This window comes from Marmota marmota, unplaced genomic scaffold (genome assembly GCF_001458135.2).
Source record: "Marmota marmota marmota unplaced genomic scaffold, marMar, whole genome shotgun sequence".
Lineage (NCBI taxonomy): Eukaryota > Metazoa > Chordata > Mammalia > Rodentia > Sciuridae > Marmota > Marmota marmota.
This window is the reverse complement of record NW_026000229.1, coordinates 37,987,154-38,008,597: the sequence shown is the minus strand read 5'-3', so window position 1 is coordinate 38,008,597 and position 21,444 is coordinate 37,987,154. Positions and strand designations below refer to the sequence as shown.

Sequence of the window (21,444 nt, the reverse complement as noted above, 5' to 3'; positions counted from 1 at the left end):
CAGCCCCCTGGCCCGGCCGCTCGAGCGGCCGCGGGGGCCTGACGAGGATGAGGAGGAATCTGCAGCAGCGGCCGGGAGTCGTTGAACCTCTCAGCGCCGGGGGCGGTGGGGAACCATCCTCCCCAAGCCCAGAGGCTGGACTTTGCAGCAGGTCAGGGCGGAGAGCCCTCGGGAGTGACCCCTACGGGAGCGAACGCCCCCCTTCATCCAGATGATCTCCTGCTCGCCTCGGGAATGGGTGGCCCGCAGCCAATGGACCACGATTTGCCGATTCGCCGATTCGCCGGGACTCGGGGTTTGATCTTCCCAGGACCCCGTGCTGCGCCAGGGCCCTGAGCCATAAGGGGGATGGGGGAGGGTGGGGAGATCCTAGTACTGAACCCTTCTGCGCCGCTAGCTCTGGTGTATCCTACATGCAGGGTTACTCGGGCTTCCCCACACCCCTAGAAGGAGGGAGCTGTAGGGGCTCTTTTTTGATAAGCCGAAGCTCTCAAAAGGGAAGAGGGCACCAAAAGTAGTGGAGCTCAGGTACGTCAACCTAGTTGCAGTGGCCAGACATGCATTTAATTTATAGATCCCTGTACATAGTTGTTGACATATGCACTAGAAACTATAATCACATAGAATTCTATGTATCCTCCCACACCCTGGGTAGCTACTGACTGATGGGGTCCTGCAAGGGCTATTTGCTGGCCTCCAAAGTGCGCCTAGCCAGAAAGGCACAAATAGCTTTTTTCATCACCCACTCTTTCCCTGTTGCCCTCCTATTTCAGAAAGATAGGTTTATGGCGTTCTTACACAAGAGTATAATCATTCTTAGACCGTTGACATGACAAAAAAACCTTAGAAGTGGAAGCAGTTTAGGGAGGGTGAAGAATGTACTGATCCCCTCCTCTTCCCACCCTAGTGCCCCCACCAAAGTGGCTTCCTGTTGCAGCTCTGAGTATCTGGATGTGTGCCAGAGACAATGGAAGGGAAAGAGCAGTGCCATTGTGCTTTAATCCTGAACTTCCCCTCCCCTTCTTTTTGAAAGAACAAGTTGTTGTAAGTAGAATGTCAGGAGTTTTATTTAATTATTTATTTTTTTCCCTGCTCCTCAAGATCTTGTCTTGTTCACCTTTGCCTTCCCTCTTTCCTGAGCCTGTAGCAACAGAGCTGCTCCAAAGTTGGGACAAAATCTTGTAAAACCAGAGCTTTGATCATGTTCTCTGGTTTTGAGTTAGACTGCAGAATCAGAAAGGTAGGCTTCAAACTCAGGATTGTGCTTACTTACTGTGTTTAAGGATTGTGTTTTGATAGCCAGCTAAGAGACCAGCTATGGGAAGGTTGAATTAGTTTACCTTTCCTGATAAGCCCCATTTAAATGCAGCCTATAATTTTATAGAGGAGGTGACAAACATCCAGAGAAATGACACATGTATAGCTCTGGGGCAGCAAGAATTATACTTCCTCAATTTGGATTCCGTTTCCTTCTGCCACTTGCTTTTAGGCAATTGAGAGTGGGTAGTGACAAGATATCAAACCCCTTAGCGTTTCCTTTTTGGGAAATGAGGCACTTTAGAAAAGAAAACTTATCCACCTGAGTCCTGAAACAGTTTGTCTTTCCATTTTTCTGGCCTACACTCTAGTTAGCGCTGATCCAAGTTTACAGGACAATAGCCTTGCTTTAAGCCATGTCCTGTTGTGGGCAAGAAAATAGCAACTGAGCTGTTGCAGCCTACTGGCAGGCTGGTAACTCCCTGCTGGTAACAGCCTGGGCTTAGAGGAGGTTTCTTAGCAGCCAACTAAGACTTCAGTCATTAGGAAGCCTATGAGGCTTTTTTAAATTTTTGGTGAGAGACTGGGGTAAGAAACATAAAATGCCACTTTATAACTTCAATAATAGCCTGTAATTTATATTTACTGTGTGAATTTTTAGTCCTATATTTTAATAATTTGTAAATTGATCTCTTATTCCCAAGAACCTTTTGGACTCTCAGAAGAACATCTGGAGTCTAGTCCCCTGTCCCCCTAACCCTGCTTTCTGGACTGTTTAAATTCACTTTGGGATGGATCAGAGAGTCCAGTGAGACCACTCGTGGGTCCAGCTGGCCTCCTGACTCTTTAAAGCCTTCACTGGAATTGGGACATTTGCTCCAGCCCTAGCTGTGAACATGACCAGAGACGTTATTTATAATTCAGCCATTCAAAATATACCTGTACTCAAAAAGTCCTGTATATTTTTTAAAAGTTTTATTTTTCAGGTGAACAAAAATACATTCTAAGAACTCTGCCTAAGCCTGTGTAAATCGATCATTTTTCTTATCGACTTTGTGGGAAAGAGCGGAGGTGATCTGAGATGTGGCAGATGAGTGGTGATAAATAGGTTTAGGATAGGAGAAAAAAGCAATTGTCTTGCTGTGCTCAATGCCCAATGGCTTGACCGAATTGATTCATGAAGGGTGGCAGAATCCATCTTAGTCAAGAAGCAATCATGGGGTCAGAAGAACAGTGGTATCTAGCTCAACCACCTTTTGTTAACCTTAAAAAGGATGAAAAGATTTTTCTTTAAAAGGACTCTGAGCTGATGCCTATCTGACAAAGCTAAAGGACCAGTAAGCATGGATATTAAAATTTATTGCAAACATTTTTTTGGACACAGTACTGAGATGAGGATAAGCTGCCTGATGGCATCACTGTTCTCACTGGTAAACCTCTAGCCCCTAGGTAACTCAGGCAGGAAGTGTTAACACTAGGAAAGACAAACTGATGCTGCTTCACTACTTGGTCAGAGCTTTGTCTACCGCTGAGCCCAGTGGCTGAGAGGTATAGGTTGCTTCAAAGGTAAGAATTTCCTCCCCTTAAAAGCAAACAAAAAAGACATGTGGGTGAAAAGCACAAATATAAGGGATTAGTTATGCTGCAAAATACATGGTAAGCAATTGAGCTCAGCTCATTATTAGACAATGCTACCCAGTACAAATCCGGAGTGAGAAGCCAGTGTTGGTGGGGCCCCCTGAGGCCTGTACTTCACCAAAGCTGTTGGGGGGTAGCCACTGTGCTTTTACATCACCTTGTAGTCTGCAGGGAGGCATGGAAAAAGTCCGCCCTTCCTTTATTTCCCTCTTCAGCCTACACAATGGCTTTCTGTGAGAGGGCTTGGTAAGGCAGAGCAGAAGGGGAGTGAAAGAGTTTCCAGGCTCTTTTGAGTCAGCCCCTCCTTTCTGCAGATGGTGACATGTGGTTTCTGCAGCTGCACATGGCTTTACACATTGGGCGCAGAGAGCAGTAGGTACAGCAGGAGTCTACTGACAGATTAGGACAGGGCCTGGTTGGCTGGGAGCAGTGGTCAGAACAGGTTTTGTTTTGCAAGAGTTAGAAATGAGCTACAAAATCGTTCATTAGGTTTTAAGCCAAGGAAAGATCTGTGCAAACAGGGTTATTTTCCTTCTATTCCTTTGCACTAGTGCTACTAGGACCATTTCTAGGTATTTGCTTATGTGCACTTATTTCCTGGCAGCCTAAATTTGAAAGAAGAGAGAATCCTTTTTTGAAAAGGAAGTTCTAGAAGGTATAGGGTCAAAGAACCCTTTGGGTAGATCTTATGAGAATACCTTTTTTTCCTCTATCAATATTCAGGTGCAAAAAAAGTTTCTCTGAAGTGTTAAGTATAAGAAATATTTGTTTTCCTAGTAGCTGAAGATTTCTACATGGTATGAGACCATGATTTTGAAAGATTTTTTGTCTACCTTGTTTTTCAGTTTTCACTGGGGAATTCTAAGTGTATTTTTTAGTTGAGTATTTATATCCTGTTTTGAAATGCTGAATGCAGAGCATCTACTTGTTCCTACATGTTTCTTTAAGGAGAACTAAAAGGTCAGGTCCCAAGTTTTAGGGCTACCACAGCTATTTAAAAGGGTAATAATTGTCCTCCCCTTCCTGTCTACAGAGAATGGAGATATTTCTGGAATTGCAATTCAGTAACAAAAGGGCCACAGTTGTACATTTTTTTTTCCTCCTCCCTTGGTGGAAGAAGGAACTATAATGGCTTTGCTCATTTATTATTACTAGTACTTAGTTCCAAGCACAAAACAGTAGGTACTCAGAGTTTATTGAACACCTGGTTGATCACTCTGTTGGATGGTATTGGCCCTAAGGTCATTGTGGCATCCCTGGCATAATCTACTTGGGTATGTGTAACCAACCACAGCCCTGGTGCAAGAGGACCCCTGCAAATTTTAGCCTCACTGACCTCTCTGGCCTCAGTTTATTTTCAAGTCAATGGACTCAGGCTTGGGTTTCCTATACTATCCTGGTGCCAGAAGTCTACTGCTATATTCTATGTGGTGCTTAATGGACACAATATAGGCTATGTGACCTATTCATTGTTTCCTCTGTCCCAGCCCTAATGATGAGTTCTAAAAATAGCTGCTCTGTTAACAGTTTTTTGTTTGTTTGTTTGTTTGTTTGGGGTCACATCTGTTTCACTACATAGCCTGTGGTTTAAGGTTGCCAGAAAGCCTATGTTGTGCTTTTTGTTCCCTCCATAGCTAATTAAACAGAAGCTTCCCTTTGCCACATACCCAGACTCTACAAGGCTGTCCATTCTCTGTCAGAAATAGTCCTGGCTCCATGTGGTACACTGTGCATGTCAACCCCCTCTGGTCAGTGAGGAACACTCTACCCAAGCCAGATTTCCTATGCCTCATTCAGTTCTAAAAATGTTGGTTAAGGTACAAGATAGGTCAAGAAAATTACCATACAGTTTATAATCATGTTCACAAGTGTCTTCCCTTGCTAAACTGTCCTGTTTTCTTAATTTAATCTGTTTTTGCAATAGTTTTCAGTTAAATAACAATAAGATTCCAACTAATATCTATCTTAAGAGATATTTTTCATAAACCACTATTATCAAAACAAGAACTATTTATTAGTTTATACATTTGCCAAGTCAGCCACAAAAGTCCTGAAAAGAAAAAAAAATTGGGGCTCAATAAAAGCAATCGTGTTAATCACCAAGGATTTCCTTTTAAATTTACCTTTCTCTGCTCCCTCAATGTTCATATTGATTAGTTAATGTCTCTCTGACTTGTGACCTGGAGGCCACCAGCCCTCTAAGCTCACTGCTGGTGTCCTGAGCAGTGTTTAGTCAGAGTAGCCAATCTCTTGAGCAGGCAGCTCATGGCATCACTAGGACCTGAGTGGGGAAGCAGTGTGTTCTTGGATGGGACCCCTGAACTGCAAGATAGGAAACCTGGGGACTCAACAGTGGCATTTGTCAAGACCCCTTGACTTCTCTTTTCTGCCAGCCAAAGGGAACCTCATGAGAGCAAAAGGAAGTCAGAAATGTAAAAGGGCTTTGACATCTTGGAATAAAAAAATAGTGTATACACATGATGTAATAGTTTTCAAAGGAATGTCTGGCCCTCTGGGCAGAGGAAAATTGATGCATGGAAATAAATATGAAGGGGTATGTAGTAAACATGACACCAGTGCTGAGACCAACAACATCACCTGAGAACTTGGTAGAACCATGACACCTCAGGTCCTATCCCAGACTAACTGAATGAGCAACTCAGGAAGTAGATCCCAGCCTTCTGGTGTTTTGGATTTTATTTGTTTTGGTAATAGAGATTGAAGCCAGGGGCACTTTACCACTGAGCTGCATCCCCAACCCTTTAGATATTTTTCATTTTCAGGCAGGGTCTCACTTTTTACCCTGGCTGGTCTCAAACTTGTGATCCTCCTGCCTCAGCCTTCCAAGTCACTGGGATTATAGATATGTGCCACACTGCACCTGGCCAGTCTTCTGTTTTAAGCAGCCTTCCAGGTGTTTCTGATGCACACTGAAGTTGGAGAACTGCTAGCCCAGTCTTTTCCTCTGAGTCTGTAGCTTAGGGTTAGGATATTTCTATTTTGACAGCTGTTCATCAGTGTGACTTATGACCTTTTGCTTTGTTGAAGCCAGTTGCCCTGCTGGGGGAAGAGGAAATATTGTGTCCCTGGAGTTTGTAAGGAAAGGGAAAAGAGCCTACACTTTCCATTATTTTTTGACAGTTGCAGGAGAACTTGCCCTGGAGAGCTTGTTAAGAAGGAGGCAGAGTCCTCCTCCCTCTCCCTCAAAGGTACTGATGTGTTTGCCTCACCTCCTGCTCTGGGGCCTGCTGCTTTTCGAGCCAGTCCTTAAAAGGAGCAGTGGGTGCCACATTTGTCCTTTCTGTGCCAGGTCTGTGCTATTTCACTTCCCTGGCGTCAAGTGGATGCTTAATGAGAGCTGTGACGTAGGCCGAGCAGACTTGTTGAGAGAAAGCAGCTTCGCCCCATGCTTTCTGCTGGCTCCTCTCATTGCCTTTCCCAGCCCTGAGTTCACCCCTGCAGGGAGGAGTGGTCATCCATCAGCCTTTCCTCATAAACCCTGATAACTAACCCTGGTGCAGAAAGAGATGCTGGCAGAATCTGTAGACACTGATAAATGACATAAGAGACAGAAGTAAATGGTGTCTTTAGTTTTTCCTATTACCTTGCCCCCCAACCCCCACCTCCAATTTAATCTACAAAAGAAAAAAAAAAACAGCCATGTGGAGATTTTGCCATTTCCTTATTTTTATTGTTATTGTTTTAATGGGGTCTAGTATCATCTTTCCTCCTGTTCCTGACCCTGAGGACACAGTCAGGTGTGGAGTTGACAGGTGATCTGACCTCCCAGGCTTGCATCTTGTTAGATAGCTGGGAATCTCCTGCTTCCAAGGTTCCCCAATTACCTGTTCCTTGACCATAAGAAAATAAAGCCATACTGCTCCTTTGGGTGGCGAGTTTTAACTCTGTGAGGCACAGAACACACTCCCCAAGGGGGTTAGTTTCTGGGGAAAATATTAAATAAATAAAAACTGTGATATGAATTTATGAAGTTGTTCCTAATATAAACAGCAGAGGAACTACTGTAGGCCAGAGAGCTTATGTGCAGAGTTAAGTGGGGGAACAGATAGAGCCAGTCCATGAGGACAAAGGACTCTGTAAAAGCAGGGACTTTTGGTGAGGCTTTTAACTCCACCAGACAACCCAGGGGATTTAAAACAAAAAAAAAAAAAAAAGCTGTCCTGGAGGACTGGATAAATGTTACAAACCATGCCTCATTTGCCTGAGAATCCATTGGTTCCCAGTGAGGAGGAAGGTAAAAGAGAAAGTTAAAGGAAAGAGAGAACAAATTAGACAGAGATTACACCAAATAGCCATTTTGTTTATTCAGCAAATTCACTGCGTGTCTCCTATGTGCCAGGCCACTGCTACTTGAGTAGCTCCTGCATGCCAGGTATATTTTGCATGCTCTTATCTTTAATTTTCTCAACAATCCTTCAAGGTGGGTATTACTAGTCTCATTTTTCAGATAAGGAGACTGAGGCTTTTAGAAGTTACAATTGGCCAAGGTCACCCATCTGACAGATGTCAGGCCTAGGGTTCAGATTCAGTCTATTGCAGGGAAGGCCTGTGTTTGTTCCACTCCACCACACTGCTTGTCATCAAAACATGTACCTTTCTCGAAGTCTGGTGTATTGTGTTCCCCTTTTGTCAAAGTGAGATGGGCCCCAGACAAAAAGGCCTTGGCCTCTCCTCCTCTCCTTGTTTTGAGAACTCTCCCTGCTGGCTCCTTCTCACTTCTGTGTGTCCTCCAGCACTATACCCCTGGGTTCCTGATAACCTTTTTTCTTTCTTGTAGTGCTGGAGGTTGAATCCATGGCCTCAAGCATGCTAAGCAAGCACTCTTATCACTGAGCCACATCCCTAGACTCTGATGGACTTTCACTTTTGAAGAGTAGTCTTGTCTGGTGGTTGGAGAGCAAAAGGGCATCCCAAACGAAGGCTCCATCAGCCAAGCCTTTAAACAAAGGAGCTAGGAAAGGATACTGTCAGCTCTCCAAGGCCTTGAGGGCTATGGCGGGCTGCCTAACTACACTTCTCTCCTGCCTAACTACACTTCCCTCCTGCTCCATAGCTGGTTCTATCCTAGAGCAGGAGGGGTAGCTGCCATAACTGTCGCTTCCTTTGTCACAAAGAAGAGAATTCCCGTTTCAGGAAAAGTTCAGTGATTTTTACCTGTACTACCATCTTCTAGATGAAGATATCCTACACTAGTCTCTATTTTCTCTTACCCTTAGGACATTCTTCCTCCTAACAGCTTTCTGGACATTACCCTGTGGAGAGAATTCTGCCTCATGTCCTCATAGCCCATCTGCCCAGCTTTCTCTCCTGCTTAGGAACCTTTATAAGACTGAACCAGAGCTCTGCCCAATTTCAACATCCTCACCCCATGGTCAAACATGCTTTGGTCTATAACCTGAACTGAAGGCATATCTGTACAAGTATTGGTGCTTGGGAACAAATTGTGATTCTTAGAATTCAAATTCTCTTTCTTGAATTCTCTCTCTCTCTCTCTCTCTCTCTGTTGTGTTGGGGATTGAACACAGGGTTCTATGTATGTTAAACATACACTCTATCCCTGATCTACAGCCTCAGTCCAGAAATCAAACTCTTGATTGCAATAGTTTTCAGACATCTGAAATCAAGGGCTCTGCCTAAACCTCCTCTACCCAAGTCCCATTCTCTGGGAGTCATGGGCTCCACACTCCAAAGTCATATAATTGTGACTAGGAAAGCAAGAGGAAAACTTGAGTTTGAATACATCACCCTTGGCCCAGGTACACCCCACATGCATAGGAATGTTTCCAAGCCTTTTTAAACTTCCATTGATCAACCCCACACCAATGCTTTCACCAGCTTCATCCCATCACATTCCTGACCAGCTGCTTCTTGGTGTACCAGGGAGTTGACACTGCCCTCTAAAGCATCTTCCCAGGAGCCTCTGCTTCCCACTGTACTCTGAAGCCAGGAAGCCCCCTCCACCTGGTAAGTGTAGCATTCGTCCAATCCCTACAAAGCCAGTAACCCATTCTTAGAATCTAGAGGTGGCCTTGGCCCCCAGTCCTCAACATATTTTATAGTCCAGACCCTTGCCACTTAAAAGGTGTGGTTCAGGAGCCAACAGCAGAGGCCTCACCTGGGGCCTATGAGAGGTGCAAGCGCTCAGGTTTTCCCCAGACCTGACATTAGAATCTGCATGACTCTTCACATGAGAGTGTGAGAAGAGTTTTCTAAACAGTCAGGAAGAGATACCCCTTTCTGAGTAGGCGGGCTGGGAGTGAAGCCAAGAGCTAGTGAGGAAGCCTGAGCTAGGACCCCCCAGTTCAGGCCTCACATATAATGGTGGAGTCACTCCTGATCACAGGAGTCTCCCTAGCGCCTCAGAAGGCAATGAGAGGCCCACAACCCTCCAGAAAGGAATAACCATGTAGGGTCAGAGAGGAAGGAAGCTGAAGGGGCCACGGTGAGATCCAGGCACGAACTCAGGAATAAATGGCACGTGTCACATAAAAAAGAGAGGAACACCTGCCTCGGCCAAGCATAGATGCAATGGTTCTCTTTGGGCTCCTACCACCATTCTGCCCCCAGCACTGTCAGGCACCTACAGCCAAGAACAGCTCCCGCTGTTCAGCCTAGAGCTGCCGGATGACTGAGTTGCAGAGTCACTGTCACCCACCGGGTAGATTACTGGTAGAGGGTGCTCAGGAAATGTTCACTGAATTGAAAGGAAGCCACAGCTTGTGCAGAGCCTGGATAATTCACCAGACGTGGGCCTCCAGGGAGGGGCATGAATGGAGATTAAGTCAGAAAGACAAGTCCTAATGTCCGTACTTAGCTGGAATTGTGTTCTTCTGTCTTTCAAGTCTCTGTCTGAGTCCATGGCCTTGGTGTGGAGAGGTGGGGGAAGAGAAAAAGAAAGAGAAGGCAGGAAAGGACCCCAAGGTGCAGGGCCAGGCCCTTGCCTCCATTCAGAGTGCATGGGATGTCTGACCTGGGTGTTGAAGAGGGGCATGCCTGCTAGTGAGCTCTCCCACCTGCTGTGGGCACAGGAGGTGGTCCCCTGCCCAGCCCATTTCACTGCAGAGAGAAGACCTTTTCAGACACCTTCCTTTCTCTTCCCAGTCCAATCCCTGTCAGCTGCAAGACCTCCCTCTTTCTGGATCTCATTCTCCTTTCCAGGAGAAACAGGAGGCTGGCAAGAGATTCCCTTGGTTTGGCCATCCCAGGGGTCTGGGACTTGGGTCACCTGGGTGAAAGGCAGGGGTATGGGAAAGGGCTTGAGCCTGAGTTGGCCGTGACAGCTTTGAGGCTACCTGGACCTGAGGAGACAAAAGCCTGCAGCTGGAGAGAGCAGCCAGGTGCCAGGGGAGTCCATTGCTGGGTGCTACTAAGCTTTGCTGTCTTGCAAAGGTAGGAAAGACTTGTGGCTTGGGCAGCAGTAGGCCCAGGTCAGTGATACCAGCTTTAGACACCAGGCACCAGCTTAGGAATACACCAGGGGTTGTGCCTGTACATGAAAACTGCACAGAGATGTGTACATCCTGTGCAGGGAGGAGGCAACTCCTTGCCCTCACAAGATGGCCCTGCCACAGAGTTTGCCACACTGCTCAGTCAGACTGGCACAAGCTCACTGGCAATCAGATGCCCATCATGCAGAAGTCTCTCAACTGAGTTCTTCCCTCCTCTTCTCCCCAACCTGGCTCCCCATCTCCCATGCACTATGCTCAGCATCTTCCTGAAGGGCCAGGACCTCCTGTCCTACTCCTCACACCTGAGCCTCTTCCCCTTTGACCTGTTCCTCTGGGGGCCCTGCTTCTTGATACCAGTCTCTGTTGGGCCCCTACCTTGCTAGACTTGTCCTCTCTGGGCTCTAAAACCCCGGTTCCTTTTTGTGGCTCAGAGCAAGTCTGGACATCTAGCCCAGACTGCTGGGCATTCCATCCCAGGGACTGCTTCTCAGAGCCATCTGGCCAGGACACAGAACTCTCCTGGGCCTCAGGCCTTGGACTGAGCATACAAATGCTCTCTCCAGGCCCAGGACTGCTGGCTCCTCCTAGAGAGAGGTCAAGGGGAGCCAAGTCAGTTTCTTCTGGAGAGCAAGGGACTGAACTGGCTGTGGAGGCTGCTGTGTCCCCTTGTGGCCCCTCTGGGGATGACAGGGTTGAGCTAGTTGCAGGAATCCTTTCTAGTCGGCCTGGCTCTGTCTCGCTCTGCTTCTGTTCACGCTCCTCCTCTGCACTGGATGTCTTTCTGGGGCTCTGGCTTCCCTGAAACAAGAGAATAGCCTGGCTGGCTGGCAAACTCAGGGATCATGTCCCCAGCCCACCCCATCCAATCTCCAAGTACCCACTTCATGACTCTGCAGCTCCTCTTTATCTTCCTTCATGTCCCACCTGTAGGAACAGAGCATGTGGCAGGCCCTATGCCTACCCTTACCCCATTTCACATCACCCCAGCCAGTGCCCATGTCCCCCCAGGGAGAAGCTAAAGCCCAAGGTTCCCAGAGAAAAATCAGACCCAGAATAAGATTCCAGAATGCTTCCCTCCCAGTTTGGCTTTGTTCCCCAACTCCAACCATTTCCCCTGAATGCTACCCACCTTGGCCCCATCCTGGGTCCCCAGCTGCTGTTTATGGCCAAGCCTGCTGTACCTTAGTTGCACACCTTGAGTCCCTATGGGGACTCCAGGCATGTCCCTGCCTGCACTGCCTGAGAAAGGCACTCCTCACTTCCCAGGGGAAGGGAGCTGCTGTAATTACTGTGGCCTCCCTGAGCGCCAGGCTCTGTTCCTGCTGCCTCTGCTGCTGGTCTCTCCTGGTATCTCATTAACCTGCAGCAACAGCAGCCAGCAAGGAGGCAGGGGCCCAGGGGACAGAGCAGGCACCTGGATCCAGCCCTGTCCAAGAAGTCAGGACAAATAGATGCCTGCTTTGATTTTTGTCCCCTGCTACCTATTACCTTCGGGCTCTGCCAGTCAGCCTTTCTGTTCCTCGGGCTTTGCTGACTGTGGCTATCGCCACCGAGGGTCTGCCAAGCTGTCCACCCCGACCTGCAGGATATGGTCCACAAATTAAGGAAAGAAGAAGGCTGAGGCAGTTGGTATCTCACCAGCTGATGGGATCCTGCTTCTTCTCCCCCAACTCACCTTTTCCATCAGGTGGCAATGGTGGGGGCTGTATCTTCCAGTGGGTCCTGGGTCCTAAAGAGGGACAAAGGAAATGGGGAAAGGGTGGGGTGATTAATGATCAAAAGCAGAAACACCAGTTCTTCTAGTACCAGGAAGTTACCAGTCCTGATCCAGTTGTGGGTTTTCTACTTCCCCAGAAAAGCCCCCACCTGGCCTCCTGTGCTAGTTTTGCCACTTTCTGGCTAGATGACCTGATTGGCCTTTTGGGGCCCCAGCCTCCTTGTACATAGCATGAGGGCACCAGAAACCCACAGGCTGTTTCTGCAATAGGCCAGGGGAGGACCAGTTGGACTTTCACCCAGTATAGACTGAGGCCTTGAAAGACCCCAGTGGAGGCAAGCTTCCACGAAACCTCCTCCAGGGGCCTTTTGGGGCCAGAACCAGCAAGAGCTGTGGACTCAGAGGACAGTCGAGGAGGTCTGATGGTGCAAGAGAGGAGGAAGATATCCTCCCATGCTTCCTTTCAGCTCTGAAAAGAAGTAGGAAACCAAGAAACAGAGAAAAGGAGGAGAGTGAGAAATGCCAAGGTGCAGGGGATGAGGTGGGGTTGGCTCACCCCTTCTGCCTCCCGCCCTGGCCGAGCCCTCGTCCCTAGGCTTGCTGCAGTCCTGTAGCCTGTGTAGACAGAGGAGGGAGTCAGGTTGCTGGTGGCTGGGTGGACAGAAGTTGCTTCAGGCTCCGTAGTAACACAGCCTCCCCCAGCCCCAGCCCCAGAACTGAAGGCAGCAGGGAGATGATGGGCCAAAGAGAGAGGTGGGGGCACCCAGTGCCCACATAAGCCCTGAGCCCAGGGCCTTACCAGAGGGCCCAAGTAGGATCTCTCCCTCCAAGCAGCACCCACACGTAGCCCTACCCCAGTTCCATTAGCATGTCAGCCCAGCAAGATTTGCAGCCCTGCCACCCACGTGGGCTTGGTCTTGTCCAGGTCCCACGGGCGGCGCCAGTCACCCTGTGCATCTCTGTGCCGGGCAAGGCACGCCAGGTCAATCTGCTCCCGCTCCTGCTTCCACTGTGCATAGTCCCAGCCCACCTCTGGGGGCTCCCCCACTGGCCTTCTGGGAGCTAGGCCTGGGACCACGCCGGGACTCCGGGGTTCACGAGCACCCTGAAAGGAGAAGACACTCAGCCCCAGTAGTGGGGAGGGGAAGAAGCAGGAAAAAGATTGAAGTTGTCTGGAGGGTCCACTAACCCACTCTTTTCTCAAGGTTTCCACGTTCCCATGTAAAAATTAGATCTGTTCCATCTCTACTAATGTGCCGTGGCCATGATTTCCATCCACTTGTTAGATGTGAGTTTGGGGAAAGTAACTAAACCTCTCTGTGTATCATATCCTCATCTACAAAATGAGGCTAACAACAGCACCCATACACAGGGTCCTTGCAGAGGTGTGTAGAGTGGCCCAGGGTGGGAGGGACATCCAGAGGCTCTGAGCAAGAACGAGGACTAGGGGCTGCTGCCACCTAGAGGTCACGGCTGGCACATGGCCAGTCTTCCACACTCTCCCCACAGGCTGCCACCAGCCAGGCTAGATAGGGAGGGGGCTGGATCTCTGGCTTCAACTGTCTCTCCCCCCAAAATCCACCCAAAGTAGAAACTGGCCACAGGAAGGATGGAGGGGCAGAAATTCTCACAGGTGCTACCTAGGTCATATCCTGCTGATGAGAGTCTGACTCAGCTTCTCTGCCTTTTTGAAAATGTACCTTCCGTGAAGAATCTGAGCTGGTGGCTATCTGCATGGAGGGGCTGTGGCCCTGGCTTGCTCCAAGTGGCTGATCTGTCCCCTGGTTCCTTGCTCTGGCAGGCTTTTCACTTACGATCCGTTTGGCCTGGGGAAGGTGAAGATGGACAGCATGGCAGGGCCAGGGACAGGAGACTGCCCCTACTCTGAGGTCTAGATGCTCCCCACACCTGCTCACCTTGGCTTTATTTTCCATGGTCACGGCCAGCTCCACTCGTTCCCCCAAACAGAAAGTTTGGTCCCCATCATCTTCATCCTCAAGCATCTCATGGGCCACTCCAGGTTTGAGGGGGCTCCTTGCCCAGTTTCTGCTGACCACCCGCTTTTCCTGCAGAATCAGGTGTCCATGCCTTCAGGCCACATGAGCAGTGCTGGGCAGGACCTGGGTGCTGGGTTCTTTAGGTATTTCTTAGGCCTGAGTTCTAGCCTGGGCCCTCCCTGGAATGCCCAGAGAAGTTGGTTCTATGGGGAGTTCACATGCCAACAGCATTAGGTTATCCAGGGCCCAGGGCCACTCAAGGCTCAAGATGCCACAATGGCCTGTCATCTTTGAGCTGGGAAATCCAGAGCTCTCAGACAATGCAGCTTTGTCCTTTAGACACTGTTCCTGGCTTTCATCCCCAACTTCTCTGTCCCCCACTTCCTGCAGGGTTTTTAGACCTGGCTCTGGGGATTAGCAGAAGCCTGTGCTTAAGGCAAAGATGCAGGCTGTGGGGCTGGGAAAGGCTATAGGGAGACTTCTATTAGGTGGCCTTTTAGCTTCGACCTGGACTGCATGAGGAGTTAATGGGTGAATCCAGAATGGTAAATAGGAGACGAGGGCCAGAGGCAGTTGTCCTCCCCTGACATGGGCTGGACTTCCTTCCTTGCCATCCCGCCCTATCTCCAGGGTGAGCTTACACCAGGAATCTGGCTGATGGTGACAGTGAGGCCATCAGGTCGGAGGAGCTCTGGCGTGGTCACAGCCATACCCCCCTGCTCAGCCTGCCGACGGTCTTCCTGGATTTCCTGTGGGAGGGCCGGGGGTCAACACAGGCCACGGCCCCCCAGATGCACAGAGACACAGATGCTGACAGGCCTACATGAAGAGACACCAGGGGGACACCAGGAGGCAGAGACACCACATCACAAGTGCCCGAGATCCTGACCAAGCTTCTGAGAGGGAACATGTTCACCCCAACCCTAGTCCTGGGCCTAGAGACACATTACAGCCTGCAGGGAGAGCCCGTCATGCAGGTAGCCACCTTTTGGTCAGCCAGGGGCACCAGCCAAGTTGGTCCTCTCAGCCCTGTTGCAGCCCACTCACCTGGTACCTACGTAATAAGGCTTGATTCTTCTTGCGCAGGGCAACTATCCTGCGATCCAGCTCAGCATCCTTCTCTTCTTGCTTGCTCATCAGGGATTCAGCTCTGTGAGGTCCCTACAGAGGGCAGGGAACCCATGCTCCTGCCTGCTGGACCTAACCCACCTTTACCCCACCTTTCACATTTACCCAATCAGCCTTATTCTAACGACCTGGGAACCAGGCCCCAGACTCATAGTTCAGGCCACACAAGAGGGTTGGAGTTAGGAAGATGGTCCATAGAAGTCCCCAAGCCTCCATCCCAGTTCCTCCAGGGTACAGGTGAGGGTCTAATACTCATGACCACAGTGCCCAGCAGCAGCTGCCCCTCCCCCGGCTCTCCAGGGAGCTCACTGCCGAGCAGCGCCTGGAATAGGAGTTATAAATGGCTCTGGCAGTGGAACCTGCCGTGACTGGGAAGCTGCCAGGAGATTTGGAAGGTCAAGGGGGGAGCTGTTTGCCTTCCAATCCAAAACCACAGATAAAAAGGGTCTTCCAGCTTGGTCCTGGGCTCTCAGGCCCTGGACCCCACTCTCTGGACCTAACCCCAATCCGCAGGAAAGAACCGCTCCCATGGGCCCAGCCCTCCAGGCCTGAGCCACTGGCAGACAAGGCAAAAAGGGGTATCTATGTTTTAGTCTCAGCCAGGGAGCCCTCCAGGGCAAACCATGTCCCTGCATCGAGATCCTGGGTCCCTCCTTGCCTGGCTGTGGGGTCTCTGTTGTAGCCAGTGCCCCTGGCCAGCCCTCTACCCGCCTCAATTCAGTCCTCTTCCTCCCAGGCCCAGCTGTCCCTGGAATGTAGCTACCTGGTATCTCAGCCCTCCCCAGCCCCAAGAAGCCCCCCGCTAAAGGCAAGGTGCCACTCACAGCTGAGTGCATGGCAACAGCGAGCACCAAGAGAATTCCAGAACAGCCCGGGGGAACCAGAGCAGGAGGGAAGCTGGAGCCACCGGAGCCGGGCCTCTGCCGGCCTCTCCCTGCCGGCTTCGCTGCTCAGCACATGAGATCATGTTGTGATTACAAAAGACTCCTCTGGGCTCCCAGCCAGGAACACTGCAGCCGCCACCCCCACCCTTCCACTCTCAGAGGGCGAGGACCAGGGCACTGGCAGCCAGCTGGTCCTGCCCAGCACCTCTCCCCGCCCTGCCCCAGTGTCCCCAGACAGACTGGCGGAGACTTCTTCCTGGTGGGTCAAGCCCACACAGGAGGCCTTGTCCCCCAAGGTCCTTCACCCAAGGTCCTATGCTTCAACAGGACCCCATCCTAGATCCCCTGTGGACAAGACAGGTAGATAGCAGAGGCCTTTGTGCCTCACATTAATAAAAGAGGCCTACGGGACACAGCCCAGTCCATCCAGCTCTGTGGTCTGAGCCCCCCCCCCTTTAGGGTGCCTCCCTTGGCTCTCATCACTCAAAATGATCAAGCCTCCTAGGCCAACACGTACTACACATACCTAAAATGCTACCACTAGTCATTGGTCCCTTTAGGTTGAACATTGTCTTCTCTGTATTTCCCAAAAAAGCTACTCTTGGCAAGCTTCGGTATGAAAAGCCAAGCCTTTCTCCAGGGCCCTTAGCCTTCCTTTCTCCATTCCTCACACTGGGTCCTTCCTGGCCTTGCTCTCTGATGCTGACCATTTCAGCCTCTCTAACTCTAAAGGAGAACAAAGGCCTTCTGAGGAAAACCTCTCCTAAATCATCCTCATACGCCTAAGCCAGTGTCTCTGCCCAGGGACCAGCCTGATGAACAGTCCCATCCTGGGACCTCAGAGGCCCAAGGCTTGAGGTGCTGGGGAGAGGGGTGGATGCTCTCTCTGTCTTAGGAGTGCCTGGCATCTCATTCAGTATCAGTAGTTACAAGGCACTAATACCCAGGCCCTGGAGTGAGTGTCAGAAACCTCAGCATTCCCCACATTCCTGATTGACCAGGCCTCAGTTTCCCTAACCTCTCACCACAACTTGTCCCTTCTGTGACTGGATCAAAAAGCACCATTGCCTTCTTTCTCCTCCCAGATCAGCCCAGGCAGCTAGAGGCCCACCTCTCCTCCCCTGGAACCACACTTTCAGCCCACCCCCTTCTCCATCACGCTTAGCCCCTTTCCTGTTCAGGCCTTCACCCCTGGCCCCACCCCATCCCTGCAGCCCCAGAGTTCCCATCCTGCTTGCAAATGCCACTGTGCTCTCTCCTTCTTTCCTGCCGGATGTTCCCACTGAGTCAGACTCAGCTACTTTCCCAGCAACACTGACGCACCCAGACTCCTCACCCTAGTGTGTGTGTGTGTGTGTGTGTGTGTGTGTGACACACACACACACACACACATACTTGCTGCTTCTCCCACCCTTTCTATGTTCTGCCTCACACAGGCTGAGTTCCAGCCCAGCCTCAGAAGCCTCCAGAAGCCTCAACTTCCCATTATCTGCCCCACAATGTGTTGTTGGAGCAGGGAGGCCTCCAGAGCTTGGCCTGGGAGGGAGACCTAATGCTCTCCACACTCTCTGGAATACAGGGCCCCAGAGCAGGGTTGGGGAGGAGAGATTTGGACAGAGGAGGATGCAGGCAAGGTCTTGATTCCCTGCTGCATCCATTCCCAGCTAGAGTGGGCAGGCACAGGAAGAAATCCAGTTGTCCTACTGGGAAGGGTGACCTTGCAGGGAGAGAAACCCCTACCCTAGAGGCAAAGGCTTAGTAGCCTATCAGGCTGGAGACCCATGTGTCCAGGCAAACCCACAGTCAGACAGGGACCTACTGTTGCTGGCCACGTGCTTCCAAGTGTTACTCATACAATATATCATGCCTCTGCGCATCCCCCACATTCTACCACTTTCTCTAGAACCTGCAGTTTTCCCTGTCTGCTATCCAATTGGACAGAGGTTGTCTGAGGGCAAGAATAATGTGCCAAGTCCTCAGGATCCCCAGGGCCTGGCACAGTGCCCCCTGCATGCTGCAGAGTCTCCATCAGCTCCTGCAGAGTGAACTAACCTGTGCTGTCCCAAGCATTGCTGTGCATAGATTATGATGGTCTTTCTGTCCACCCAGAATGCACACAGCCCTGAGAGCCAGTGACTGTCAAAGCCTACTAAGAATGCTCTCCCTCTGTCCTGGGGAGAAGTCCACAGGAAGCAGGGAAAGGCAGAGGAAATGACCAGTGTGATGTTCCCACGAGACCAGGTCTGTTACTCTCTGCCACCACTAGGGGGAAGCAGCATTACAAAGCCTGGCTTTGGATGAGGGAAACGCATGTCCTCCCCTGTTTCTCCCCAGCACCTCTTAAGTCTCAGTCACCACCCCACCTCACAACTCCATCAGACTAGAGAGGCCACACAGTTGTAGAAGTCACATTTTATTTATGATAAAATAGGCCCAGAGAGGTGAAGCCATCTGCCTGGGCCTCCATGCCTGTTTTTATTGCAGATGAGCCTGGAAGTCAGGGCTGGTGCCTCCCTGCCCAGGGCTCCTTTCCCTGATGGCCCTGCAATGCTGTTTTGGCTGAGACCCCGCTTTTTGTTCTCCCTCTCTCCGTGGGGCTGGGCCAGTCATCCCAGCATCCCAGGGCATGGCACAGGTCTCTGGATCACAGCTCTTTCCTGGTGGGTTCCCCACCTCCCAGACCACCGGCCAGCTCAGGCGACAGCCCCACCCCTGTGGCAGAGGGCATCTGGACCTGATTCATGGTGATTAGAACATAGACATAGAGCCAACCTGGAGACAAGATGGTTGTGAGACGCCTTTTCTCTGAGGAGAAAAGGGAAGAAAGGCCTACTGGGGAAGAAAGACCTAACAGACCTGGGAGCACAGGTCTGGCAGGGGACAGGGCTACTCAGGCCATATTCATCCAGAATGTCTGTCCCTGTGAATAGGTGAACAATAAAATATCAGCACTCTAGTCCTTGCCCTTCTTATCCTTGTCCTAGAATGAGGCAGGCTGGCATGGAGTTCAATCCCTTCCCTCCTTACTGACACTGTCTCTTATCTCTCTGATTTTCCTCTATAAATTGGAGTGCACATTTCTCATTGAGTCATTTGGAGACAAAATGAAATAACATAATGACATCTATACCTGGAACAACATGTGACTCATAGCCAGGCTCAAATTCGTTTTTTTCTGGCTTCAGGTAACTTCATGGTAGCCAACCCTTAGCATTCATCAAGGGGACCCAAAGGCTGCCTCCCACAGCCCTTGGGGCCTGAGCACACTGGGGACTTCTGGGTTATGGGGATCATTTGAGACCTTGGAGAGCAGGCCCTGAGGTACCCCCTCAGTGTCTTCTCTGTGCCTTCCGCACAAATCCTGCAAGCCCAGGCTCCTGCACCCTCTATCCCTCCAGGATGTCCTCCCTGTCTACTACCTTCCTCATACTCTGTTCCCTTTCAAGTCCCAGATTCTGACTGTCATCTCTTCCAATAAGCACTGGTGCTCCTGGAAGCAGTCTCTGTGTTTCACCTGCCTCTGAACCCCTCTGGCTGTTCCAGATTCACATCTTAGTACTCAGGAACCATCTTCTTGGCTGGGGGCTAAATCCTTAGTGATCCCTAGTGTCTCTTGCCAGCTCTTGGTGGGTGGGTGAATGTTGAAGAAGAGGATGGACAAGCTGGAGAGCCCAGTTACTGCCGCAGTCTGGCTGGGCACAAAATCACGAGCCACTCACAGCCTTGTAGATTCAAACAGCAATTCTTTATTCCCGAAACCACACCAGACTGCGGCAAGTTACCACACTACCTCCTAATGGGAGGGCAAGAGGGGGGCTTAAAGTACCTTTTCTACATACCCACTCCTCTCCCTATGCCTTATTAGGGATATTCCTGTCTCAAGAAACAGTCTTGACTAGTGGTCTGTGTGTCAAACCAGGCCTGGCCCTGGGTGGGAAGACCTAGAGTGCATGAGGTGCGGCTAGAGGGACCCGCCCTGGGAGGCTCCAGCTGCCAGGACAAAGTCTGGGCCCCGCCTTTCCAAGAACACACAGGCCAGAGTAGGGTGGCATCTGAAGGCAGGAGACAGGTTGAACTGGGAGCCACTCCATTTTGTTCTGCAGGATACACCCAGGGCTGGACCACCATGTGCTCTCTAGCCCTTGACTCAGTGGTAAGAGGTATACCCTGGTGTGAAACTGAACCCCTTAGGGTTTCCCTTGTTCAGGCCTCTATTATCTATGCAAAGAGAGCTCACAGTATTTTTCCAGAACCCCACATTATGACCCATCTCAGAGTTGCTACCAAAGATTAAATGCTGTGCCTGTCAGGCCTTGCCTGCCACATTCCATTAGCAGGGCACCTACCATGTGCTTTGCATGACCTGCACAAGAGAGAACTAACTACATGGGAAGAGGCAGGGAAATGGTGGTGGCTTTTCTAAAAAGAGGACATCAGGTTAGAAAGTATAGACCAGACTAAGGAGGTCACTGAAGGGCAGACTGACAATAAAGTAGTCCAGGGGCTCACTGACAGCTCCACAACAGGGGATGATGAGGTCATGTGGCGGCTTAGGAAGCTGAAGCCAGAAAGGTTCAGTCAAGAATTTGTGGGGACAGGTGTGAGTGATGTTCAGACACTGTAGGGAGCTACCTGGGCCAGGCAGGGCAAGGAAGGTCTAGGGAAGGAGTGAGCAGGAGAGTGTTCAGAACCTTAGCATGGCTGTAGGTGGGCATAGAACCAAATGGCACTAAGGTCTCAGTCCTAGGGGTCATTCTGGAAGCAGGGAGCACAAAGGGCTGGGTGCATGTCCCCAGAATGCTCCTCCTTCTAGGCCTGGAGGAAGACGTGTGATAGGGGCAGGCAAGGACTAGTAAGCTAGCCTGGGACAGACAGGCTTTATCCCTGCCCTGTCACATGGACATAGGTGTGGGTCAGGTCACACCCTGTAGGAGAGAAAGGTTTGGCACAGTTTTGAGAGATGGAGAAATGGCAGAAGCCACTAGAAGATTGAGGAATGGCAGGAAGCTGAGAAGGGGGCCTTTGAAAGTGGCTGAAAGGGCGCGTTTGGGAGCTTTCTCCTGGTATAGATGCTTCTAGGCAGAAGAGGGTAATCAGGGCTGAGACAACAAAGGCCAAAATGCCAGGTCTGGGACACAGTGGTCACCCTGGTCACTGTGGAAGAGAGGAGGCAGCCTGAGAGTGGGGAGTGAAGCAGAGTGACCAACTGTCCCAGTTTGCTTGGAACTGTCCCTGTTTTAGCTCCAAAATGCCTATGCTGGAAACACAGTTCTAGGGACACAAGGATGTTGTGGGAAAGGAGGATGTTGAGGGAGGGTGGGCCCTGGAGGGCATGTCTCAGGAGCCCATCATGA

General features: G+C 50.5%; 1 protein-coding gene across 5 annotated transcripts; it reads right to left on the bottom strand.

Moving 5' to 3' along the window:
- Window positions 1–7,195: 7,195 nt before the first annotated feature.
- On the bottom strand, window positions 7,196–16,187 carry Ccdc9b (coiled-coil domain containing 9B). 5 transcript variants are annotated; one of them, XM_015480833.2, is made up of 11 exons: window positions 16,031–16,187; window positions 15,126–15,239; window positions 14,720–14,827; window positions 13,998–14,147; window positions 13,782–13,907; window positions 12,987–13,186; window positions 12,638–12,696; window positions 12,040–12,093; window positions 11,853–11,943; window positions 11,246–11,288; window positions 7,196–11,162 (listed from the first exon to the last, which is right to left on the bottom strand). In XM_015480833.2, the coding sequence occupies exons 1-11, from the start codon at window positions 16,040–16,042 to the stop codon at window positions 10,620–10,622; spliced, it is 1,500 nt and encodes a 499-aa protein (XP_015336319.2). In that variant the 5' UTR covers window positions 16,043–16,187; the 3' UTR covers window positions 7,196–10,619. The 5 variants fall into 5 exon arrangements, with proteins under 5 accessions (XP_015336319.2, XP_048649046.1, XP_048649044.1 ...); XM_048793089.1 differs by having other exon boundaries at window positions 13,134–13,186; XM_048793087.1 differs by lacking the exon at window positions 12,638–12,696 and having other exon boundaries at window positions 13,030–13,186.
- Window positions 16,188–21,444: the final 5,257 nt, after the last annotated feature.